The sequence below is a fragment of the Acartia tonsa genome, chromosome 10 (assembly GCF_053477335.1).
Source record: "Acartia tonsa isolate MP-2025a chromosome 10, ASM5347733v1, whole genome shotgun sequence".
In the NCBI taxonomy this organism is placed as follows: domain Eukaryota; kingdom Metazoa; phylum Arthropoda; class Copepoda; order Calanoida; family Acartiidae; genus Acartia; species Acartia tonsa.
The window spans coordinates 35,045,881-35,073,830 of NC_137269.1; the positions used below are offsets into that span (position 1 = coordinate 35,045,881).

Below are 27,950 nucleotides of genomic sequence, written 5' to 3' on the forward strand. Positions count from 1 at the left end.
CAAATTGCAATTCATTGAGATTTTAAATTTTTAAGGGTTAATAATATATAATTCAGTTAGCGGTGAGTTTTAAAAAATATAAATAGCTTAAAACCAGGTAGGGTGATGGACCTTGAACAGATTTATAAACAAGTTTTCGCAAATATCAAAAAAGGATTTTTTATTAACTTGGTACACACTTTGCCACTTAAAGCTATAATTTACTAAATGGTTGATTCTGTTTATTGCAATGGGGGGGAGGGGGGTGTTGTAAAAATGAAAAAATAAATTAAAATAAGAATAAAACTCGTTAATTAGGGGTCAAAAGGTTCAGTAACACTTAAGTGTTCTCCTATTTTGTTTACAAAAAAATTACCCAAACTCTTCATAAAATTGAGATTATGACGTATAGTTACCCGCGCGCAGGATGGAGGTTGAAGGCAACCTGGCCGTTTGGTGTCTCCATCTGTGCCATCATGTGGATACCTGCACCAGGAATAACAATATGTTCTTCATATCTCGTTGTCTAGACTGCTATTTAAGATAGAAGGCTGATTTATTGTGTTTATTTATCATGTCTTTATTGTTGTCTGTTATTCTGTTAATTTAAGAGAAACAATAAATTTAGTAAAGGGAAAATATAGTTTACTAGACTGCTAGTAAAGATAACTCTTATATAATTGTTATAGGAATCATCATGCAAAGTATTCTAACCTGTTCAAATAAACAAAAAGATCTAACTGTCACGGACGGACTTGGCAGACGGAAGACAGACAGACCCTCATCATAAAAAAGCTTCGCTCTTAAAAAGACATATATTATTGTTTTAGTTGCGAGTGTAGAGTTTGCAAAGATTATTCATACAAAAAACAAGGAAAATTATTTTCTGTCCCTGCATTCATGTTTAAGCCTACAAATATTTTACGGTTGTCCGTTTAGAACTGCTTTGAATTTAACTAATATTTTATAATTTCCTCTTTTTAGATAATGGATGAAACAGATTTTCGCCCGCTTAGCTTAGCAAAATAAATAACTTTTTACAGGCCCATTTCTAAGTGAAAAATAAGTTTTTTCAGTAAAATAAATAAATGTTCAACTTTTTTGTTTTAATATCATTCAACAAATTAAGAAATTGGACTAAAAAAGCATGAAGGTGCGGGGGGTAAAGAATCTGACAATTATGCTATATCTGTTCTTAACACGAATATTGTTTATCTTGTCTTTCCCCTTTGTGAGTTGGTACAAATTTTATATACTAAAGTAACAGGATGTCTATGCACACAAAAAATCATCCCGAGAAAATAATTACTTCAACCAAAAAAATATTTATTTTTACTTTCTAGAAACTAAAATTTTAAAGTGCCCCCGTCCCCCTTCCCACATCCTCAAGTGTTCCTAGATGCCTCTGGTGGCATAGCCGCTAATACAAAATACAGTGACAGAAAATATTAAATTTGAAAGGGATTATTATATTTTGGTGCCTGGCTAATTTATTTTATCTTCTTCCCAATAATTCCAGTTCTACTCTTCACAAAAATATTGTTCACGAATAGAAAGGTATTTTTCATTTAGTCTTAATATTCAAGGAGGGGGCAGCTACATTGGGCTGTTTATTACACCAGTCCCTAAAGTTTTGTAATAACGTTTTCTTATTCGTTGGCTTAACAACTTTGGGGACTTTTATTGAATTTTAATTGAATTCAAAATTGAAAAAAATTCTAAATTGAAAAAAAAAATTCAAAATTGAAAAAAATTTCTAAATTGAAAAAAAATCAAAATTGAAAAAAAAATCAAAATTGAAAAAAAATCAAAAATTAAAGAAATATTCAAAATTGAAAAAAAAAATTGGGACTCCTGCGTCTGTCCACTCCGACGTTTGTCCCAAAAATCCTGCGTTTGTTTACTCCGACGTTTGTCCCACTCCTGCGTTTGTCCCACTCCGACGTTTGGGACTCCTGCGTTTGTCCACTCCGATGTTTTTCCACTCCTACGTTTGGGACTCCTACGTTTGTCGTGGAACCAAAATAAACATTAAACTGTGATTCAGGAATCATTAATTAAATGATAAACTGCAAATATAAACTTGAATGACTAATAGATTACCAGACGAACGTACGGACTAATTCAAGTTATAGAGAAGCTACTATACTAAAAAATTTGAAGGGGTGAGGTGATTTAAGCTAATTGTAATCTAAAATTTTCGTGCCTGACAATGTGTATTTGTTTTTTTTTTGCCAATAAACAACCGTAAATTAGTTTTCCATCATCTAATAGTAAGACTATTGGATAATCCTGCAAAACCCATCCCTACTCTAGCGGACGGAAAATATAATTATATCATCACCTTGATATGATGAAATTTTATGATAAACCATATGGGTGCGGGGGAAATACTTAGTCTTTAGCTTCAGTTGTGGTATTTTTTGTTTTTCGATTTTTTCCATCTTAATAAAAAAAACTAAAAGATTCTAAGACCCTGAGTTGAAGATGGGGATATGATTTCACATTACCTATGTAAAATCCTGATTTCATGGATAAGAAATATAATAAAACTGTTTTTTTTTAGTTTGCAAACTTGGAAGAAAAAGAGCGGCTGGAAAAATGGGAATCAGCGGCTAAAAATATAAAAGCTGTTACAGGTTAATAAAATACTTTTTAATTTAATTTAGTAAAGCTTTTGACAAATAATAGCAGTAAAATTGTAAAAGCAGCTAAATAACAAGAATGACAATATCCATCAAAGCAAAGATCATCAAACACGTACACCTTAACGTTTATGTAGAACATCGTGCAATTTATGACAATCATTATTTAAAAGTAACAGGGCGTTTGTTTGTCTATGAGTTTGTAGCATATAATCTCGCCAACCACTGTAACCATGGTTCTTCATTACAGCGAAGCTTTTTATTTGTCCAGGGAACATTTATAACTATTTTCGGGGAGAGAACTTCAATCATTCCGAGAGAAAAAACAATTGGAAACCCCCCCCCCCACTCCCAAAAAAAAAAAATAATTCAAATTGCATCTAAAATGCACCTAACTAACTCTGAATCGCATCCGCTTAGAAACAAAAAATTATACCTAATTTTTAAAGCTTTCATATTTCAATCATAATTCAAGCAAAAAGAAAATTGATTCTATGTTCTTTAAAAAAGTATTTTTAGCTAATTTCAAAATTGATGCATATTTCTACAGAGAATATTGATATAGAATTGTTTTCAAAAACGGGAAAACTCAGTTTATTTTGGGACACCTGATATCTTTATTCAGGAGCTTTAGAGTCACCAATGCAAGCTGTGGTCTTATTTTGGCTGATGTTAAGAGGTAATATTTTGGATAGTGGACAAAATAATGCCATATCCCCCAGTTATACGCCGTCATGCGTCATGTTGGAAGGGTGACGCAAATTTCGGATCTCAGATTTCGCGATTTGAGAAAAAAAAATATCTTATATATTATAAGGAATTAAATAACCTTGCAAGCATCGCTTTTATCTTTAAAAAAAAAGTAGTAAACCAAATAGCAAAACTGAGATCTAAAATTTGCGACACCCTTCCAATATGACGCGTGACCGCTACGACCGCGAGGCGTAGCATTATTTGGTACTCGTTCAACATTTTGGTGCTTCACACAAACTAACTTGTTGAGCACTAATAACTTCTCTTCCCCCTTATTTATGAAACAAGTTGAGAAAATAAGGTTTGTTTTTCATTTGTGCAATATTTAGGTCAGGATTTATATTGCGCTGTGTAGGTAGTACCTCCGAAGTAGTTAGGCAAATTAGAAAAAAATACTAACCCCAAACCCCATTTCTCAAGAACAAGGGTAATTTTAATATTTCTTATTTTTCGGTCCTGTTAGGATTTTGCATGATATAACATTAAAATCAGGAAAAGAACAAGAACCTTTCTCCCATAGACGTCCAAAGGGGGGGGGGGTGTAAAGTGGGGATTACCCCAAATTTTTTTTCATTTTACCCCCCCCCCCCTTTAAAATTTACCCCTACCCTGGGGAAGCCGTACCCCCCCCCCAAAAAAAAAAAAAAAAATCTCTAACAAAAAAAATTTTGCGCGCTTTTTGCGCATTTTTAATACTAAATATTTAACAAAATTTAAATTACCCCCCCAAAAAAATTTTACCCGGGGGGCAAATTTTGGGGGAGGGGGTAAACAAAATTTACCCCTGCCAACAGATTTCAGGCAAAGCAAGCAAATTTTACCCCCGGGGTAAAAAATGTTTTTTTTTTGGGGGGGGGGGAATTTGCGCGCCATTTTACCCCCCAAAAAACGAATTACCCACCCCTTAAAAAAATTTTACCCCCCCCCCCAAAAAAAAAAGCCCCTGCTTTCTCCTGATTATGATAGACAAAATAATTCCTTTTCTTGTGATTCCCCCTCCTTAATTACTTGATTTTTAGGTATTTTAACCCTTCCATGGTCCCAGCCCCTATCCTCTGCATGTATCGAAGATTCTTTAGGTAAGGATTTAGTAAGAAAAAAAGGAAAAATTTTGTCTAAAAGTAGTAATAACAATGAAAATTAACGCAGAAAAGTTGCGTAGAAATTTCTCTTCATTGATAGACACAAACAAACAGATTTTTTTCTTAAATAACTAATAATGATTGTTTAATTAATCCGTAAACCTATCACCCCCAATATCTGGATTTTTAAAAAGGATATGACAAAGTAGTTCCCAATGTTTAGAGAAACTTAGATTTCTTTAGAGTAAGATTTTGGCTTCTTAGTTTGGAATATTATTATTCAAGGATATAAAGAGATGTAACAATGGCCGATAAATTCATTTACATCCCACATGTTGATACACAAAAATTACTCCTTCTGTAATTATGGGGTGAAACATTTGGATTCTAGACCAACCAAGTTGTTAAGCTAATGAACAATATTTTGGGGACTTTCGTAATAAACAGCCAAGGGAATATGACTTGTTACTTAGCTGTTAGCAAAAATAGATGGCTGCTTTTTTTTGCTGACAAATGAGCATCTACACTTTCACATGAAATAGCGGTAATTCTTCTTTACTTTATTGGATAAAAAAAGTTTTACAGAAAAAAATCGAGATCTAAAATTTCCCATGAAAAAATTCAAACTCCTTATGCTATATTGCTACGGGTAAGAATGCTTTACCTTGAGAATTAGCTGCGCTTCTTATAAAAGTTATCATCCTGGTAATTGTATTATTTTAGGTCGAGTGGCTTGTCTTCCGAGTATACCAGTTTTCTCCCTAATATTTTCATTTCTATCCATTACCAAAACAGTTTTTGATGTGAACATCCAACCTCTACTACAAGGTGACTATGTTTTTACTTTCAGTAACGTAGCTATTCTATAGTTAATATGTACGTACAGACTTAGGCCGCTTAAATTTTCTATTCTTACAGTTTTTTCCAGGGATCTAAGACAATGGCCGATAAATTGATGTACATCCCCAATGATGATACACAAAAGTGCCTCTTCTGTAGATTACAATTTTAGACTGAAACGTTTGAAAACTGAACATAATGAAACAACCAATCAAAATTCAATAAAAATTCCATATAGTTGTCAAGAAAAGGAAAAGAAAACCTTATTATAAAACTTTGGGAACTAGAGTAGTAAACAGCCCAATGTCCTCTCCCTCCCTGCTGTTAGCTTGTAGTTGCGCTACTTACTGCCCTTTATCTAAATTTTATATATCTGTCTTAACTTATGGAGGGATGTACCAATGATACATAATGTAATCTTTAATTTATCTTCTATCTTCCTATCCCTGTTTATCTGTCATAATCTAAATTATCCATTTATCTCATATTAATTTTTAATAATCATTCATAAACAAAAAAATAATAATGTTATTTTTGTTACAGTGGCGTGCAAAAGGGGGGTGTCGAATCCCCTTAAAATTTAAATTAGGAAGACATACTTTCCCTTTTTCACTAGCAAACACACCCCTGTTGAATTACTGTGCACGGCGCACGCAGTACGCCCATTTCAACAACTTTATTGACTGTCGGCTCATAAGACTAAGCGTAATTTTTTTTCAAAGTTAAGATATGCAGTGAAATTTTCAGAATGGCTTCGAATTCTATGGATAAGCATCGGTTCTGAGCTTAACTGAGAAATCATTTATCGTAACGAAAAATGAAATAAAAACAAAACTGTAAATAATCTTGTAATCGTCATTTTACGGAACGCTGTCTATATGTAATACTATACGATATATAACTATATTTTAATTGATATGTCTGTTACAATGCTTACCTACTAACAGATATTTCATTCTTGTTTTTTTTTCAGGTCTCTACAATAAAGTGGATCAATTTCAGGAATATTATTCTAGATTTGTTGGTAGCGAAGGTTTTTTTTACAGATTTTTGTGTGTGTGTTCGTTTGTATGTTTTAGATAGACTACTTAACAATATATTTATTAACAAAAGATTAATCGATTGGACAATTGTTGAAGTGTAGCTGCGATATCATAAAGTACTGTTGCATTCATAAATAGCGAAGCAATCGCAATTTACAACATTTCATAATTTGCTATTAAAATCATTTCCAGTATCCGTTGGATTAGAACCGGTTCTCAGCCATACTGAAAAATCATGTATAGTTTTGTATAACGGACATTTTTCCATGGATATTAAAATAAAAATCATAAAATTAATTTTATCCGCGAAATGCTGTCTAAATACGATGAGATAAATAGCAATTCTTTTACTTTTCTCGTGTAATTGATTGCTCAGACAGTTTGTTCTACTTTTTAGAAGCGAAGTACCTACATATATAGTTTTTTCTTCTCTCTGCCTTTTTATTCGTCCGGCTGGACAGCTATGAAGAAAAATATGATTTTCTTGGCAACAAATTTTGTTAATGATTCTTCTGATATATGAGCATATATGATTTATTTTAGAGGTAAACGAATAAAAGTAAAACAATTTTAATTGACAAATGCGAATATTTGTTGGCTAATTTTACAATAACATTTTGGAAGCCATCGAGTTTTTAATTCATTCCCCTGAGCTATATATAATTTTGTTATTTATTTTTTACTTTAAAAACATTTCATCCTTGTTTTCTTTTCCACCTATTTACTCCTATTGTTCTAACTACTATCACTAAGTGTATGTGTGTGTGTTTTTGTGTGTATTTATAAAAACAAGGATGACAACATCCATAAAAGAGAAGCACTGAAACGGTAGGACAAACGGACATTAACACTTGTCTAGACTGTGAACTGAATAATCAGAATATAAAAGTATCGAAAGAGTCGAATCAAAATTGTAAGTAAATTTGTTGAAAAACTGCTTGATACAGGATAATGTTTTGGACATACTTACATTTTTAGGACTTAATTATAGAGTTGCTTCGGTTATACTATTGTTCTTTGTTGTCCCAGGAATCAATATACCAAAAATCAGATCAAACGGATAATTAGATCACATAAAAATTTGTTGTTAAAAAAGTAGAAAAATCAACATGTTTAAAATGGACATACGGACATTATGGTAATGATTATAGAGTTGCTACGCTTTCTAAATCGTACCTAACTACTACAGGAATCATCATGCAAAGTTTGAAATCGATAGGACAATTCTAACATGCCTAAATTAACGAATAAAAGCTATCTATCTCGGACGGACGGACGTACGGACCGACCCTAATTATAGAAAAGCTTCGCTTTTAAAAATATGTATATATATAAAAAACAAATATTGCAACATCCATAAAAAAAATATTAACAATAATGTTACTAAAATATCAGCATTTTATGACGGATGGACGGACGGACTATTTTTGGCGAGATGTTAATTGTAGAGTAGCTTCGCTACTGAAAACTTTATAATAATATTTGATTAGTTTTCTGTTCATTTTTTCCTCTCTACATTTCCGTTCTATATTTGCAACATTATTTTCAGGAAAGTACAATCAGTAACCTATTGCATTGTTGCCATTTAAAATCTTTGCAACGGCCTAATATCATGTGTAGCTCATCTATTCTACAATAGGGGTTTTTGTTGTGCGTAAGTTCTCGGGAAAGGAAATGGGGCATTGAACTGTAGAATATACTGGTATCCAAAGTTTTATAAGCACTTTTAATAAATCTTGATTTGGCTTGTCAACCTGTAGTGTTTAAACATTACCACCAATAATTTTAGTATTAAGATTATCATAATTGGGGCTTACTTCCTATTGTCGTTTATTATCTTTACACATCAGGAATGAATTTACAATATCTGTCATAAATTTTAATTTAAGTCTTTACAATTATTAACTTGTCTTAACAATCTCAAAACGTTAATTGCCAAAAATAAATCATCAATTATTTGTTTATTACTTTATTATTTAAACTGGTGCTCATTGTTGTTCTTTTTATGAACACATCTGTCTTTGTTCTGTTGAACTTTTTTCAAAGTTTACTGATTGTATTTAAAATATTGATTAGAATATTGTCTTATGCCTTTATTCTTTGTTTTCTTGATTACTGGACCCTTATCCCTGCTGCTATCACATATATTCTAAGGTAACAAGCAAGGCTCGACAGCCGTGTGTTAGCCGCGACTATGCCTCAAGGTAAAACTCGTCTGAATGCTATAAAAATTTGTTTGGTAAGATTGATCATCGTAGTTGTCTATAGTGCCCTAGGAAAATGTTACTGTCACTGCTTTTGGCTTACGTATTCTATTGACGACTTAGTAGAAAGAGAAAGGGAAGGGGAAAAGAAACCCCCTAGAGAAGATAGGATATCGGGTACTTTATGACGTAAATAGAATTGGCACTTCAAAAATGGGTCATCTATCCCCAATTAGCTAGGGCACTATAAACTGCTACTGCTAAACATATTGGGTCAAATTTAGACTTCCAGCTGATTTTTTAAATCGTAAAAGGTTTCATGCAGCTGGCGCGCGACTGTCGAGCCCTTTTTCAACTCTCCACAAGGGTTGTCCGTACGTCTGTCCGTTATATTTTCTATAACCTCACTGACCGACTAAATAACTCATTTGGTCAGAAAATGGTGTACATATATACTTTTGGTATTAAGTAGAAAACATGCTAAATTTCCTTTCACTTTTTAAATTTTTTTTATAGTTTTTGATATACGAATTAACCCTTTTAATATTTTTAATTTTTCTTTTGAATTGACTATTCACTGATTTTCTATTTATTTTTCAGTGTTGGTATACTTGGAATGTTTCTGATTCCAGACCAATTTTTAGACACTGTCAGGTAAAAGTTACAATTTGTCAATGTCCATACAACATATCTGAATAGAAAAGCTAAAACCAAGTCATAAAATAGTGAGCCATATATCCTTATTCATAAAAAATCTTCTTATGGAATTTCATAGGCTAATTACAATATTCCCATATAAAAATTAAGGTTCTTAGTATCATTAAAGACAGACAGACAGATAGTTAACAAATAGATAAAATTTTTAACGAAATCAGATATATCATCAAAAATAAGTTCGGACATCTCTTTTCTAGTCACATTAATTAATGACTTTTTTCCTAAAAATCTAATTTTGCATAAACAGTAACATAAGCAAGATAATCAATTATCCATACTGAAAACTTTAATAATTTGATAATTGTTTATGCACATAATTATCCTTGTTGTGTAACTAACAAATTCCAGGCCTCCAGAGAAACCTACAGCAGCCCTAGAACCGGCTGGAGATCTAGATGATATAAAGGAGTTAGATGATAAAGATATAGACAGTGAGAAGAGTGTTGATTTAATGCAGGATGTTGCCATTCAAGATGACCTAAAAGTAAGTAAATTCTAGAAGAATCTCCTCTTTAGAAGCACAACAATCATAAGTAACAAACGTTTTAGTATGATCAGTACAGTATTAAAAGGTTAAAGTGAACTTTTTTACAGTATTATATACATATAATCAGTAAATTATAACTTAAATGGTAAATAGTCATGTTACTTCAAGCGTGTGTGTTTGTACAAGTGTAGATGAGTGAGGGGGTTTATATTGATAGAGTGAGAGAGATCTACTTTGTAAATGTCCAACATAATTTAAATAATACATTTGTTTAGGAAAATCCGTCAAAATTCAAGCATGCTGTACTCGTAGAAACAAATGCAATAACTAATGCTGTGATAGAAAGGGAAGAGTCACAAAGTAAGAATATATATGAAAATGATAACGTTAGCATTAAGAAATCAGCTGACTTCGAGAAAGAAAAATCCGGTAATGAAAACGATTCATCAGCTGTAAACAAGGAAAAATCTGCTAACGAGGACGATATTTTTGCAGCAGCTGATTTTGAAGATCACGAGGACACAGATGCTCCCCCAGTTGGCATTATATGGACTGGTGAGGAATGGATTAGGTATGATTTACAACAAAACTTAATATTTGTATTTTAACATTGAAGTATATTATCATATCTTTACTGTCCTTTTTTATTAAAACAAGTTTTTACTTAGCTACATATGGATGAAAATTTCCTTGTTTTTATTTAAGCAATCGCAGCATTTCTTATCTTTCATTCATTATTTATGTTGTCATTAAGTCGAAGCATGATAGAACCAAAGAAGCCTAAAACTTTTGGACCAAAGAATCAGTCCCCTGAAATTAATGACAACCAAGTTGAAAATGATATTAATGGTGATGAAAACATTATCGCAGATGATAACAGTTTAGATGAAGGTAAGATAGTTCAACTGTAAATATACTTTAAAATTAGGTATGTCTGTTTGTTAGTCAGCTCTAGATTTATTCCTTTTTAAAAGCGAAGCTTTTCTATAATTAAGGTCTGTCCGTACGTCCGTCCGTCACCGACGGATAGCTTTTTTCGTTAATTTAGGCCTGTTAAAATTGTCCTATCGATTCCAAACTTTGCATTGTGATTCCTTTAGTAGTTAGGTACGATTTAGAAAGTGTAGCAACTCTATAATCATTACCAGAATGTCCGTATGTCCATTTTAAACATGTTGATTTTTTTACTTTTTTAACTACAAATTTTTATGTGATCTAATTATCCAATTGATCTGTTTTTTGGTATGCTGAATTCTGGGACAACAAAGTATAATGTTATAAGCGAAACATCTCTATAATCAAGTCCTTAAAATGTAAGTATGTCCATAAACAGTATCCTATATGAAGCAGTTTCTCAACAAATTTACTTACAATTTTGCTTCGACTCTTATACATTTATATTCTGATTATTCAGTTCTAAAACTATGTGTTAATGTCTGTTTTTCCTACCGTTTCAGTGCTTCGCTTTTATGGATGTTGTCATCCTTGTTTTAATATATACATTGCCCTCCCCCAACCTACACACACAGGCACAAAATCCTGCCTTATAAGCCAATTAAATATCGGATAAATGGTACTATTCTCCAAACAAAATATTTGCTCGCTACCAAATACAAAAACTGATCTTTACTCAATTTCTCTACGTATATTTACATCTTTAAAAATGAAAAAAAAATACATCGATTTTAGAATTTTATCAAAGTCAGGTTTAGGAAGCTTCAGCTGTGTGAAGCAGCTGCCCTTTATTTATTAAGTCGCAGCTGTCTAGTGCTTTATTAAAAAATATTGCCATCCGGTTTACTGAAATCAGCTGCCCAATTTTGAGCTATAGCAGCCTAAAAACATTTAATAAAGCTCTGTTTGAATTCAACAAAGCGTTTGATAATGAATTTTAAAATAAATATTTGTCAATAAACAATAAATCTAAATAATCGATGAATTTCTAAAGTTGTAGTCTGTGCGTAATTAACCTGAAGACAGCTGGATGGTTTTCATATAGGAGTACGGAACCATTTATTGAAACTCAAAGCTTCTCGTCTTGTATAACTTCTTTGAAAACAGTAATCGCAAATTATACACATTCAATTAAACCAAACACTGAGCTGTATCTTTAAATGTGTAGCCGTTGCCGTAGCCGCGGCCGTGGCTGTAGTCGTAGCCGTAGTCGTAGTTGTCGCCACTGCCAGTGCTGCCAATAATTATTATTTTTTTGCTTCATATTTTTACTGAAAATTCAAAAAGTGGTTGTGATTTAAAGGTTTAAAGCCGTTGCCACGCGTAGCCAATTTGATTTATAGATCGCTATTAGGTTAGTAGCTGTACCTCTGGCAGCGGCAACGGCAACGGCTACACATTTTAAGATCCAGCTCTGTACAAAATATTTGATTTTATTCCTTTTTGCTGCGCTAGTTCTGAATTTAGTTATCCTTTTTATTTTTGATTAAAGCATTGCTTTTTTTATATCGCTTTTCAGTATGAAATCTAATTCGATCCATTTACGTTGGATTAAAACTGATTCTAAGTTGTGCCAAAATAATAATTTTTGTTTTATTGAGCTTTGACTTTGATGGTTGTTGTCATTCTTGTTAATTTTCAATTAAATTTAATTAAGTTTGAGCAATCTATTATATTTTAAATTTCAAAAAAAAAATGTACATTAGTAAACTATTACATTAAACGTTTAATTAAATATATTCTATTAGCGGCTACGCCTTTAGCATCTAGGGGCAGCGAGGGGCTAGAAAAAAAGCTTCAAACCATGCCACGACTTAAATCAGAAAATTAAAAAGCCTAAAACCATCACAGGACCTATGCGAGGCTAACCAAGTAGTTTACAAAATCGGTTCAGTAGTTATTGAGATCTTAAGCTTCAGACAGAAAAAAACCTTACTACTTTATATATAAGGATTACCAATTCAAATTTAAAAATGCATTTAATTTATCTTTGGGAACTTTCTGCTGATTCATCAAATTGGCTTCAGATTTCCTTGATTTTTGAGCAACTGTTCCAAAACTCACTTTGTCTACCCATTCTGTATGTCTGTTCATGTAATTTTTGTACTTCGCTATCAGTACACCAAAACAAATAACAATTAAGTTTAAATTTTATTCTCTTTTATAATTGATCGTGTTCATCTGCCCATCTATGATTATCTATGCACCCTATTGTGTTTGTTTTTCATTTTAATGGAAATATGTATATAATTGTACATGTACATAATGCTCTGATATATATAGGTATAATCTTAGAAGAGGCTCCATCAATACTGTATAACTCATTACTGTCCTTCTTCTATCCAATCTGTCATCTCTCGCTGAATGCTGGAATACCTAAATACCCACTGCTTACAAAGGTAGCTATATATTTCAATTTTGGAATCATTGTTTGGACTTTGAGTTTCGTATGTATGTAGCCCTGATTCTCTAAAGTTAGGATTCAGATGTTGTTGTTTTTGTTGTAGCCCTGATTCTCTGAAGTTAGGACTCAGATGCACATGGAGACTGGAAGTAAGAATCCTTTGGTCAATCTTAGATTGGTAAGCTACGCACACAGCTGAGTGTAACATTACCAAGTCAAAGACTATGAGGTGACTTGAACTCGGTTTCTCCCAACCACAGCGTAGTGCACTACCCACTACATTATGGGACACCACATAGGATCCAGATGCACATGGGGAATGGAGGAGAAAATCTTAGATTAATAAGCTTCGCGAACAGCTGTGTGTATTCTATGCTACTTTACAATTCTCATTCTTAGACAATACAGTTTTGACTTAAAGTATCCATGACAAATGTACTGTTTGACTTTAACCATCCAAATGTTCCTAAGTTGCGTCTGTTTATTACCAAGGCATTCTTTCTAAAATTATTGTACAGATTCAAACCCGAAACCTTTTGGACAGCGAGCAGGCATGGATAAAGCAGGGATCTTAGGGGATAAAACAATTAACGATGAACTGTATTATACCCTTCCAATCATGATAAACAATATTACCTTTATTATAGAAATTAAAATGTTGCTGGAAAAGTTTGAATACTATTACTTTTTACAACCTAATCAAGAATGAATACTAGCTCCTCAAAGATTTTTACTTTTCATGCATTATAAATCTCATAAATGTGTTATTTTTTTTTATTTATGTATGCCTTTATCTGAAGGTAGACAAATATCTAATTGTCTGATTAGGATGAGCATACACATCCGAATATCATTACATCCTTGTTTTACTAAAAGACAATCATTATATTATATATAAAATTTGCAAAGTAACAGGATGGCTGTCTGTGTATCTATGTGTCTCTTAGTTTAGACAAAAATATCTCATTAACCTCTGAACTAATTTGGTTCCACTTTGCATTGAAGTTTTTACACGTCCAGGGAATGTTTTAATTATATTAGGATTTGGTACCTTCACCCTTTCAATAGAAATCGCCCATAATAAAAGGGATAATCGAATTCGCTTTCTGAAATTCTATAGATCTTTAGGGGGTTAGCCGCTGGTAGCAGTATTAGAGTAGTTCTCAAGAGGAGAGTCAAGCAAAGATAATATTATTTGAATATGTGGTTCTGAATGTTTGATAATATGTACGGAAATAATTGCACACCTCTGATTACTCGGAACAAATTATGTCAAATTAAGCTACTTCTTTATTTTCATTGTTGTTTATACGCTGTTTTGTATAAAGTATCTATTAATGGTGCAGCAATAACAAAATTATAATATTTTTGTAGAAATTGAGCAGTACTATGGGGTTTTTTCAACTAATAATCTTGATCCACAAAGTAATGATTTTTTTCTCAACATAATTTAAGATGTAATCGTCATTTGTCTTATCTCTTAAAATCCAAGCCTGAACACCTATAAACTTTGGGGACTTTTCCACTTATAATCTTAATCCACAGGTGAATAATTTTGTTTAGGAATAGGTAATTCAAGGTGTAAATTAATTTATCGTCTGTTTCGGCATAACACCGAAAATCAAGATCTTTCGTTCAGTCTAATATGTTGATAGAAAAATCACCCCAATACTGCTGTCCTACGGATAGATAACGCAGAAGTTTACAAATCTTGTATTTGAAGATGAAAACTGTGCATCTAAAAAAAATATAAAATACATGAGACAAAATAATACATATAATGCGATAATTAGATCAATTAAGCTTAATACAACATAATTCACATATTACATAGGTATGATTGGTCTTTTATTAAACAAAACAAAAGAAATAATCTACTTTTCATTTGCCAAATTAAATTACTTTGCAATTTGGCCTTATATTCATCACTCATGTAATAAAATGTTACCTGGTTACATTCTGTGCAAGCAGGACAGACTTACAGGTGGGTTTTATCATTTACATACAATTCTTTCAACGACATCAACATTCGTCGCGTGCATTCTCTGATCAACAAAACAAAAATGCGCACAACAGAGACTCAATGCGCACCACACTAGGAATGCCGCACTTTTAGGAGGTCTCTAGGAGAAAGAAATGTCGTTGTCGCTACTTTCGGAGTAAGGATTAATGGGTATGGTCAATATAGTACATGACACAAAGACCACAAAGCTTCCTTGCCAATACATCGTCCATTGCCTTATCTCTTAAAATCTCTGCCTTCACACCTATAATTTTCGGGAATATTCCAATAACAATTCAATCATATAGGAGTAATTTTGTTTATTGTAATTGGGATTGTACTGTACATCAATTTATCTTCATTGTCTTATCCGTAAATATCCCTGACAATCACCTAGGGATCTAAATGGATAAATTGATGCAAATCCAAAATGATGCTACACAAAATTACCCCTTCTGTAGATTACAATTAGTGTTTTAAACGTTTAAACACTTAACTTAAAAACCAATTAATTAAAATTCAAGAAGAGTCCCTAAAGTTGTTAAGCAAACGAATCAGAAAACGGTATTACAAAACTTTTGGGTCTAGAAAAATAAACAGCCTATTGTCCCCTCCCTCCTTGCACTGTAATCACCTTATCCTATGTAATTTTCAGGAGCTTCTGAAGAAACAGCTAAAAATCATCAAAGCTTTAGGAAATTACATTTATCTATAATACAAATTAAAACGATATCTGCCTGTTTGTCTATCTGTTTATTCGTCCGTCTTAAGCTTATGATCTCATTAACCACTGAACCGATTGAGCTCTACTCTAAAGAGTATATACCTACTGGCCCAGTGATAGTTTTAAGCTAGTTTCTTAAGAAAATAAAACCCGCCCCCCAAATTTTTTTGCTTTTTAAAACTAAAGTTAAAATGGGGGTATTCGACTAACCCCTTCCCTATCAAAAAGTTCCTCCCCAAAATTTTTTCCATTTTTTTAAATTCTATAATATAAAAATTTGGATTGTAGAAATCCTCCCCCCTCAAGTGTTCCTAGAGGCCTCCAGGGGCGTAGCAAGATTGAAAATCCAATTAAAAGTTTAATCAATCATGAGTTAAACAAGTATGAAAAAATACAAAGAAATAGAACTCATTAGCAGCGGATTTTTTTAATTTAAAAATGGGATAAACAATGCTCTGTGTGAATGTCTGTGTGAAGCGTAGCATCTTGCTAACCACTGAACAGATCAGGTTCTCCTTTACAGTGAAGATTATTCTAGGTCCAGTGAGGTAGGGTACCTCAACCGACCTCTAAAAGAAATGAACCACAAAGACAATTGATTTTTACTTTTTATAAAAACAAGAAAGAAGGCGTCTTAACTTTTATTTACATCTAATACTTACTAAAAACACCGACTAGCTATAAAAATAAAAGTTAAGACACCTTCTTTAAAAATGGAAACTACTAGCAACTAGTATATGATATGCCAATGAAAATTCTATTAGTAAAAATTAGGAGAAAGAAATGTTTTTAGATTGATTCAACTGTCCTTATCTAATCCTTTTTCTAAATGCTAATTCAACAAAAGTGGTTGTTTTTACCGGAACAATTTTGACAACAGTTTTGTCTATTTATCTACTTGTCATGTTTGGTTCTTTCTTCAATTACTACCAGGAAAAAGTGTCATAAGATAATTTTAGGTTTTCATTAGATTAGATTTATTATTCTTGGGTGCACACATCTATAAATAGAACTACAACAATAAATGAATTGAATGAACATTATATAAATAAATATATACAGTCAAATTTATTTATATGGCTACTGTATTAAGCAATGATAACCCCTCCCCTCTTATTTTTTAAATAGATTGAAATAAAGTGGGTGAGGGGGGGGGATTATTTTAGTTCATATTAAGTTATGTTGTATTGGGTTGTGTTTAGTCATGTTAGTGACAAAGCTACTCAATAATTATGTATGTTTTCTCGGCAGGTATTCAATACAAAGGTTTGACAATTCTTGTAAAGAATCCTATGACTAATGAGCACATATTTCTTAATTCACTTTTTTCGTTCATATTCTCAATACTTTGTTGTGAAGGAGAAAAATATTTGGCTGCTATTTGTATAAAAATTTGCTTGGAATATAATCATTATAATTTTAAAATTTGATTCATAAGGTTAATTTGAATTCAATTAGAAAGATATCTATGACACTATTTTCTACAGAATGTTCTTGATGTTTTCTGGTTCAACTTAGCTGTGGCGCATTTAGGTAAACTTATTTCCAGTAGTAAATCTACTTTATCACATAAAGGACCCCTTAAAAGGACTCTCCACAGAAAAATCAACTTTGGATTTTTGAAAATCTAACCTGAAATTATTATTCTCTGTTCAATTTTAGGCATTTTTTGTTTTTGTGGCATCGCGATCGAAGCCCTTTGAAATTTTTTACCTCCTTTAAGTGAATCCTCCCGCCATTTAATTTGTGCTGCTTTAGTGATTTTTAGCTTCTATTTTTGCCGCCGTTGCCGCATTCATCGCCCTTCTCCGCCGCTACTCCGCTGTACGTCGCTTTTTAATACATGCTCCCCTCTCCCTTGTTCAGAAATTAAATGGAGGCTGGGGGTGTTGTGTATAGCTACGTACGCAATGTATAGCGGAGTAGTGGCGGAGAAGGGCGATGAATGCGGCAACTGCGGCAAAAGATAGTTATATTTGGCGGAGGCGAACACAAAATGGAGGCGGCAGGATTGTCCAGTCAAGGAAGAGGATAAATCGTAGAGCGGCCGGTTGCAATGGAGCAAATGTTCTTTAGCGGCGAACATATATTGAGTGGAGGAAAGTGTAGTATATTTTGTTATAGCGGCAGTACAAATAGGCGGCGGACAAAATTTTCAAAGGGCTTCGATCGCGATGCCACAAAAACAAAAAATGCCTAAAATTGAACAGAGAATAATAGTTTCAGGTTAGATTTTCAAAAATCCAAAGTTGATTTTTCTGTGGAGAGTCCTTTTAAATAGTGGATGTAAATATTCTTTTTTTCTCCCCGAGGTAGTCATTTTTTTCCCTGAGGAATCATTTTTTTCTTGGAATCATTTTTATCCCCGAGGTAGTCATTTTTTTCCCTGAGCATGGCAACCGGTGAACAGAATCTCAGTTCTGCACCACAAGCCTCGCACAACTGAAGTTCCCTTGTCTATACAGTCATATTTATATGAAAATCTGAGAAAATATTTTTAGAAGATTTTAGAATTTTTTTGAAGATTTTAAATTTTTTTTGGAAGATTTTGGAATTTTTATTAATTACTAAAATAAAGCATAATTACCTTGGGGAAAAAAATGACTACTTCGGAGAAATAGATGAAAATTAAAAACCAAAATTAAACCTTATTTTAGCATAAAAATGAGTTTTTGTTTAAATGAGAATGATATTCCTATCCAGGAATAGGAATAGGAATACCCCATTGTAACTAACTTTGTCCGTCTGTCTATTTGAATGACAATTTGGCTGCTTTATTTCAGAAACCCTTCTAATTTTTTAAGGCGAAGCTTTTCTATAGTTAGGGCAGACCCATCTGTAAGTTAGTTCGTATCAGTTAGCTCTTTCCATTTATTTAGACATGTTAGAATTGCCTAATCGATTCCAAACTTTGAATGATTATTGCTATAACAATTAGGTACGATTTAGAAAGCTTAGCAACTATATAAACGTAACCATGCAGAAAGTTCGAGCGTCCATTTAAAACGTGCTTATTTGAGACTTACAAATTATAGTTCAACTTAATAAGTTCTAACGTTAACAATAGTTATTGTTCGTTTTTTCTCCCTTTTGATTTTTAAGCATTGCTTTTATGAATGTTGTCATCCATTTTTTAGTTATCATGGGGCTGTTTTGTTTGCTAAGCTGTGTTAATCCGTTTCCAACTTTGTACCAGACCTCAAGTAAAATATTAGATCCATTGGCCAATAATAGAGAAGGTAATCATTTTATTTGTAGTAGCGAGGCTACTCTTTAATATCAATTAGGGTATGTTCGCATGTCCGTATTAGTAATTTAGTACTATTTTTATTTAAAGGTATGAAATAAGGATGCGTGTAGTAATGAGTCGATTTTAGGCAGCACACGCACTGAAGGAAGCACAGGGTGCGACACCGGCAAATAACGAAGAACCAATGAGGCATTCTCTCTCTTATAAGCATAATGAAATTTAGAATATTAATATTTACTTTAAAGGCCGCGCTACTTTGATAGGTTGTCTTTTTGCATTATTCTGTTGATCTTGTGTCTTCCTTACTTTGTAGAAGTGCATATCCTTGTTCTTCCTTGTTGAAAAAGTCATTTAAAGCCTTCATAAACCGCTAATTTAAACTCATCTCACAGAAGACTGAGGCGCGGCTTCCCATCCCTCAACTGAGTAGATGCAGGCGTGAAGCGCACTAAAAAAAACTACATAAATATTATTTTATTTCAGAAACGTCCACATTACTAAGAAAAAAGACTGAAAAAACTAAATCCAGGTATAATTTACTATACTAGCGGCCATAGGGGCACTTGTGGAGGTGGGGAGTTGAATTCACCCCCAATATTTGTTTAGTTTCTAAAAGAAAAATTTTGATAAAAATTGGGGGGGGGGGGGGGGTGGTATCCTCCCCTAAGATAGCTATAAACCTTGCCAGGAACTTTGAGAAGCTACAAGGTATAGTGGGGCCTTATCGGTTCAGCAGTTAGCGAGATATTTCGGTACAGGCTGATACTTTTAATTAAAAATCATTGGGGTAGAATTTACGGAATTATGCTAAAAAATTACCCTCTTAATTAACTTTGGGGTCAGGGTCATTTTCTATCCATTATTTTTTTAAAATCATATAAGCCATCTTGTGCACGTTTTTAATTCCATTTACACTGTCATGAATGTTTTCATTCTTGTATGTACTCTTTATAAATCTTTTTTATAGCAAGGTTTCAATTTAACTTTAATTTCACAGCACAATATACAGATTTATATCACAACTTTTTGAATAGAAAATTTATACGGAAAAGGAAAAGAACTTTGGTTACATCTTTCTATCTAAAGCTTCTTGAAGATGACTGAAACTACTTACCTAAACCAATTAACTGTGCAGGGATTACCAAGAGCCAGTAGGATCGTATACAGGGGCATGCATTGCATCTAAAAGAAATTTACTTTATATCTAAATATATCTAATTGTCTGACTATCTATCTATCTAGGATACGACACCCGACGACAGACTCTACTAAATCAACCAGATCAATATTTTCTGTAACCTCGTCTATTATTAAGGTAAGTACAGTTGGTACAGCGTCGATACTCTATATGCATGTATGGTTAGTCGGTTTGCACATTAATATGTTATGTCACAAGGGCAAGTCTCTATGGTCTTAAGTGGATTTGCTAATATCTCCTACTTTTAATGTTTTTTGAACTAAAACCTACATTAAACTTCCAGTCCCCCCCCCCCCAAAAAAAAATAACACCATTTTTTACACCATTAAAAGAATGAATTTTATGAGGGGAAATTTCTTTTTATGGGGGCAATATTTTCATTGTACTGTACTGTACATTTTGTTACCAGACATACAAACATCCTGTTACTTTAGAATCTAACATTGTTTCTTCCATTAATCTTAATTGTCCCTTTATCCCTGGTTATTGTATAATCTATTAAATGAGATGAGTGTCTAGGGAAATATGTCCAATAAAATCTAATAAATGCATACTTTTATCAATATATGTAATATATACAGGGTGTTTCTCAACAAAATTTGCTTTCAGCTCAATGTAAAAAGTGTTCCTGTTTATTAAGTAAGATCTTAAAAACAACTGATCAGCTGAGTTCAATTTTGTGGATTCATTCTTAGGATACAGGCTTCTGATTTGGGGTGGCTTGTGCAAGCGACTGTAATATGCACATATGAGCCCTGAATTTCAAATAGATATTATGACATTGTATTATATTTTTATTTTATTCATTACAAAATTACTGAATGTGATTGGTAAAGAATAAAGAATTCAAATACAGTATTTCCAAAAATAAAGTAAACATTATTGTATATTATATGATAAAATCTATAAAATATTTAAAAATCACCCTGTATATTCAATATTCATAGATATTATTAGTAGCGAAGATACTCTATAATTCAAAATGTGATAATAAAAAAGGTGGCGGAAACGTGTTTTAATCGGCTCCTTTAAAAGATAGAAGGCGGAAAATTCTTGTCAACATTAAAATCAACATGGAGCATATTTAGGTTTAAAACATCCGTAGCGGTCAGACTGCTTTTGGGCAGCTTTTTAGCCGATTTAATTTTTCACTACTGATATTCTCGGCTCCTGTAAAAGAAAGAAGGCTGAAAATTCATGTCACATTTCCCATCAATATGGAGCATCATAAAGTATGAAGCATTCGTAGAGGTCGGAATGCTTTTAAGCGGCTTTTAGCCGCTTTTACTTTTTACAATAGATTTTCTCGGCTCCAACAAAAGATACACGGCTGAAACTTCTTGCCAATATTCCATTCATTACGTACTATAATTAGGTATCAAAATCTATTGTAGTCTAACTGCTCTTAAGCAGCTTTAGGCTGCTTTTCTTTTTACAACTTTCAAAGACATAACATTAAAGGTTTCGTGATTTTAAGTTTTTTTTCCATATTCTCTCTCCTTTCTTTGTTACCTGCTTCATAACTCACTTTTTCTTTTTGTCTATTTCACAATATATTTTGTGCTTCGCTACTTATGTATGTTGTCAACTTGTCATCCTTGTTTTACATTATTATTATTTTGTGTGTAATAAAAAGAATAGCGTCCACACTTAGAAATAGCCCAAATATTTATTTTTTAAAGGTGATGCTTTTCTACATTTAGAGTGTGTTCGTCCATGTAAAGTACAGAATAGTTAGTTTTTTATTCATCATATGGATTTAACAGCGAGGAATGGGATATTAGGCTGTTTATTATACTAGTCCCCAAAAGTTTTATAATCACGTTTTCTAATTCGTAAGCTCAACAACTTTGGGGAAATTTATTCTATTTTGATTGGTTGGTTTATTAAGTTGAGCATACAAACGTTTCAACCACTAATTGTAATTTTCAGATGGGGTAATTTTGTGCATCATCATTGGGTATGTACATAAAACTATCGGTCATTGTCTTATCCCTTTGGAACCCTGGAATTAAAGGATTTTTTAAACTAGGACAATCTTGGACCAGAGAAAAGCGGGTTTAACTTTGTGTTTTGTGTCGCCGCGGCTTTCATTGTTCTTCTTCCTTCTTTTATAGGTAGGTACAATCAAGATTATCCTTAATATTTAAAGGTAACAGGATGTATGTCTGTACCGAAGGATCTCGCTAACAGCAGAACCTATACGGTTCTCTTTTACAATGTAACTTCTCATATGTCCTGGAAAAGTTTTAAAACTATTTTTGGGAGGAGGATACCACCATTCTCACAACAACAACAAAATTACGTACCCACCCCCTCAATTGCTCCTAGATGCTTCTATGGGCGTAACCGCTAGTATACATACAAGAAGACTTATCTAACTTCTTTATTAAAGACTAGCGGCTACGCCCCTAGAGGCCTCTAGTGGCACTTTAAATGTTTTTGTTTGTTAAAGTTAATTTTTTATGTACGATACCACCTTATTTGACGTTGAAGTCTCCCCTAAATTTTGAAAAATTTTGATTTTTTTGTCATTTCTCTTGGGAGGGTGGTGGTACCCTCCCCCAAAATAGTTATAAACCTTACCGGGACTTATGAGAAGCTACCCTGTTAAGGAGAACCCGATCGGTTCAGCGGTTAGCGAGATCCTTCGGTACACACAGACAGAGAGACACACAGACAGACAAACATCCTGTTACTTTAGTATAAGGATTTCACTTTTATAGAAAATTTCACTATTTTCATTATCGACCCTCTTTATATTAAGATTTATATTATTTGTGTATATTTTTGAAAGTTGGCCCACGGGTTTGAGTAATAGTTTTTATTAAAGATTTAAGCGTCTTATTGTGTCTATATAAAAATGACGTCATACTGGTCTACCATTGGCCATTCAAAATGTATACTGACCTACCATTGGTAGTTTAGTCTGCGTATTGGACAATCATTGATCATTTGTATTGTATGGCGTCATTTTTTATAGGCACCATAAAGAGTTTCGTTTCAACTTATTGGGCCAATTCTTATAAAATGTCTTAGGCTAGTGTAGGAGTTTGGATTTTCAAAGCCATACAGTGATTTAAAGGAAAATGAAGGACTTAGAGAACCCTAACTCGTAGGCTAGCCCAGAAAATTTTATAGGATTAAGCCCATCGTTTCTTTAATAAAAGGGGTCTTTTTTTCGCGTATTTTCCGTAAAGTTGTGTGTTACTGTTAAGTCAAATGCGCTCATTAGGTTAAACTGTTCTTGATTATGAGCATTTTATATATATATATCCATAGAGTCATAATAAAGAACAGTTTAACTTAATAACCGTATTTGCCTAAACGGTAACACGCAACTTTGCGGAAAATACGCGAAAAGAAAGACCCCCTTTTTGTTTTATCTTTGCAAGCATTTTCTGTCTCTTTTAACTTGAAAGATATTTTGCTTCCTTTCTGTTTAGTGTAAAGTGTCTAGGTACAAAAGTTTCCTTTAATTTACAACTTTTTTAATATTAAAAAAGTTTAGCCCTATCACTCCTTCAGATAAATATATGTATAGTATTTGTTGGATAGTTTTTGATTAAAAAAGTAATATTGAATTAATTGTAAAGGTAGGAAAGTTTTTACCCTTGCATTTGCACTTTTAAACTTTTTTTTATATCCTTATAATAAAGTAACAAGATGTCTGTCTGTGTGTGTGTTTTGAAAGAACCGATATGGTTTTCCGTTACAGGGTAGCTTCTCTCCTCGGAAGGTTTATAGATATTTAAAACTGAATTTTTTAAAACACCCCAAATAGATTTCTTTTACTTTTTTTTAAATCCTAAATAAAAAATTTTGTTTTCGAATTGAAATCCCCCCTCTTTAAGTGCCCCTAGAGGCCTCTAGTGTGCTTAGCCGCTAGTAATTATATATATTATTGAAGATGCAGCTTCTATATAATTACTATGTTTTACTGCCATAAATGTATTTGAAAAACTATTTTCTGTGTATGTGTCCATACTTACATATAGACTAGTAAACACATTCACACATTTCATACATACACATTCTCTTACATTTTTGTATTATTATTCATTAAACTTTTAGTTTTGCTAATTTACTTTTATTTATGATGGTTCATTTTTATTTTTTAGGTTTAGCAATGTTTAAAATTTTACCAAAATCTGAAGTGCTAGTTTTTGTGATAAAGGTAAATATCTGAAAGGCAAGAAAGCAAGCTATTTTACAATTAGAGTAGATCTTTTGGTATGTACATTAATAGTGGTTAGCTATGATAATTATCATAAACATGTTTAAATTGTCATACTGGATTCAATGTATTAGAATTACAATTGAAATATGCATTAATATAGATATATATAAGGAAAAAAAATCTTTCATAAAGCAAATGTTTTTTTGTCGAAGGATCTCTCTAGCCGCTTTTCTATATGGTTTTTCTTTACAGTGAAGCTTCGTATAACTCTTCATATATCTACCCTTCCAAGAGAAAGAACACAAAAGTCTATATAGTTATTTGTTTAGATTTTGAAAAATATTTCTTGTTTTCAGGAAGAAGATATTTTACTACAAATGAAATCTGTTTCTACTGTTTATTCAAATAAAGACTTTCAAAATTTGATAACTAAGGTATTTCATTAATTTGCTTTTTATACATAAATATTTTTTTCAATAGTGTAATATTTTTTTATGAAAAGGATGTGGCTTCTTATAATCTTTATTACGTGAGTAAAGAAAGTTGCTCAAAAAAATTCTGCCGTCATAAAAATAAAGGATGAGTGGGAAAGAAAACCCCTAAAAAGATAATGATAATCTTTCATTTTTCCGACGTCACATGCTGATTTTTTAACGACTATCTTCACTCTTTTTATTAACATATATTTTATTAACCATTAACCAAAATTATTCCTTTTTTTCATACCTTTAAATTAAGTCCAACACAATTTTCTATTGTTTTCCACCTCCCCTTACAGCTTTGGGTTCAGTTTTTTTCAGCTGCATTACTTTTAATCATAATTGTCCTGGTTATTCAACTGCTTATTCAACAAATTTTGAACAATATGGATTTAATTTCTATTTTTGGTACAGAGTAAAAAAGTTTTTTTTGGAAAATCATTTCAAGATATAAAAAAGAAATTTAAAACAAGGATATATATAAAAAAAATCTATCTCTATTCTAAGTTGAACAGAAAGTGTAATATTTTGTTCACTAATACAATAACTTTAACTTACTAATATAAAAGAAAATTCTCTAAATAGAAATGGCAAATAAGGGGAGCAAAGGGGTTGGGGTATAGCATTTATGTATGCAGGGGCTGCTATTCAGCCAATTAATTCCAAATAAAATAGCCGAAAACTAAATATTTTGTTGGCGTAAAACTTATTTTTTGATGTAATTGAAGGAAGTGGGTAAGAAAAGTAGAAAAGAGGGAAGGGGGCTGTAGGGAAAATTTACACTTAAAATTGTTTGTCAGAATCACATTCCCTTTTAACTGATATGCATGTAAACAAATGAAGGTCACAATACTAACACAGATTAATTGAAGAAAATTTATAATTGCAAGTTTGTTTTATTTGTAAATTATTCTAGGGACCAATGTACAAAATAGATGAGAATGAAGAAATCTATGTGATTGCAAGTGCCATTAACCAAACATGCTATGATAAGGTAAACTAAATTAAGAATGGCCTCATTAACAAGTGTATTGGCCCGACCCGAATTATAGGTTAGCCACGCTCCTTCCAACTGTTATATTCCTTGTTGTTTTTATTAAACTGTTGTATAAAATATAACCCAGGATTCCTTCCAGAAATACAAAATGGAAGGAATCTGCCTCTTATCCTGTTAAACACATCCTAACTTGTGTAATTAGGAAGGAAAATCTTATTGATTTCTTGAATTATTTAGAATGACTGCTTTGAAACGTCCATAGAAATAGATACCTCAAAACAAGAAACATGGAGAGTTAGTTCACCCTCCAAATATTCAAAGTAAGTTCTGTAGTGACAGGTAAATCATAATTTGACTTGCACTAACTAAAAGAAGAATTACCCTTTTTTGTCCACTCTATTGTTAAATTTTTGCTGTTTCTAATTAATATTTGGTTCTTAACAAAACATATTTTTCAAAGGTTAAACAAATGTTTAGCAAAAAATTTGTTGAATCTGTATTAATAACCTTGTTTACAGTTTAGCAACGAGAAATAAGACGACTTTATTTGTGCGCCATGTGGACTGGAATCAGCTGACTCCACTCAGACCAAACCAAACCATATTTGTAGCATTTACTGAGCTGGATAATAAGAAGCTGGAATCTGTAATTCCTTGTAGTAAAACAAATATAATTAATTTAGGTAACAATTTTCATTTAAATCTTATATAAATCTATATTTTGTTGAAAATCAGCTATTAGTCATTAGAGACTAAAGCATGATAAAATATTCTCCAAGTCATAAACAGGCGCAACTTATTACCATGAACTGCCAGGACTTCGATAAAATAGATTTTAATGTCTGAAGAATATCTGTTCTATCATTTTGCCCTTTTTTATTAAGATCTTTTATAGGTATAGTAAATATACAGATTATTTTTATTGTCTATGACAGTCATAGACAAAATAATCATAATTACAGGTGTGCCTTTTCCTTATATTTTTTTATCATTGATTATAGTTATATTAAGATATTAATACGTGTATATCTTTTTCCAGTATGGCTTTCCAACAAATTAATATCCGCTGGATTTGAACCAATTCTTAACCATTTGAAAAAAATCATGTATTTATTTTATTATAGGCAATTTTTAACGAATATTTAAATGAAATCATAGATTAATACCAGTTTTGTTTGCCTGGGCATTTGGCCCCTCAGCCCTAACAAAACTAGTATTTTTTTTAAATTTTATATCCGCGGAAAGCTGTCTATAATACAATGCTATAAATAACTTATAATTAAGATGGTCTCCCGCCTGCAGCCTGTAAGCAGGAGAAGTTTCTAGGCCTGGATGGAGTTATTTATGAACAAATGTGCCTTTCACATCAGTGCTTTAAGGTATTTTTACTTAATTGATCAAAATCAACTGTTTTCCCCCGTATACAAACTGTTTCACTGTGCGATGTGGTACAAGCAGATAATGACTGATTAATATTTTAGGACGGGGGAGAATGTAAAGAATATGAGAAAGAGTTTCATCTGACAGTGCCGTGCATGGATCATGCTATAGGTAAATATCAGGGCTCGGCAGCCAAGCATCAGCCGCGACTAAGCCTCAAATTTAAACCCGTTTGGGTGTTATGAAAACTTTGAAAAGAGGGATTGACATATTTGGACGAGGTTTAGACTCTCAGCTGATTTTTAAAATTTTAAAAAGCCGGCATTGTTAATATAAAATTCTTTTCCTTTAATGATATTGTCATTGTTGTATTTTTTTCTTATTTTAGGAGAAAATACAAAGTTTATGAAACAAAGAAAAGAATATACTCAGGCAAATAGTGAACATTTAAACTGGTTTTAAGAACAGTGAAGAAAATTTTAAGCATTGGGAAGGAAATAATAATCGAAACAGTCCTTTCCCACGAAAGGCATGTCGAACACAGGGACCACCCGCTCTTACTTTCTTTTATATAAATTGAAAATATTGAAAGTGGTTTTAAATGCCTAGCTTTGCGGGGTCTCTGTACTAGGG

At 32.4% G+C, this 27,950-nt stretch overlaps 1 protein-coding gene across 1 annotated transcript; it reads left to right on the forward strand.

The window, feature by feature from the left end:
• Positions 1-380: 380 nt before the first annotated feature.
• On the forward strand, positions 381-27,832 carry LOC145330779 (uncharacterized). Its single transcript, XM_080175445.1, has 30 exons — positions 381-472; positions 808-850; positions 1,438-1,536; positions 2,546-2,618; positions 3,250-3,303; positions 4,397-4,456; positions 5,183-5,287; positions 6,273-6,299; positions 7,831-7,889; positions 8,417-8,496; positions 9,147-9,200; positions 9,612-9,747; positions 10,026-10,321; positions 10,505-10,641; positions 12,988-13,103; positions 15,766-15,803; positions 16,680-16,764; positions 17,319-17,367; positions 18,972-19,073; positions 19,568-19,613; positions 20,327-20,399; positions 22,315-22,399; positions 24,404-24,459; positions 24,819-24,896; positions 25,858-25,935; positions 26,176-26,258; positions 26,457-26,620; positions 27,222-27,316; positions 27,419-27,488; positions 27,706-27,832. The coding sequence occupies exons 1-30, from the start codon at positions 381-383 to the stop codon at positions 27,777-27,779; spliced, it is 2,607 nt and encodes an 868-aa protein (XP_080031571.1). The 3' UTR covers positions 27,780-27,832.
• Positions 27,833-27,950: the final 118 nt, after the last annotated feature.

Excerpts from the sequence above, each read along its gene's own strand:
- LOC145330779 (XM_080175445.1), top strand. The coding sequence starts at position 381 with ATGACGTATAGTTACCCGCGCGCAGGATGGAGGTTGAAGGCAACCTGG. Across the intron at positions 13,104-15,765 it reads AATACCCACTGCTTACAAAG|GAGCTTCTGAAGAAACAGCT; the intron begins GTAGCTATATAT and ends TGTAATTTTCAG. Across the intron at positions 27,317-27,418 it reads TTTCACATCAGTGCTTTAAG|GACGGGGGAGAATGTAAAGA; the intron begins GTATTTTTACTT and ends TTAATATTTTAG.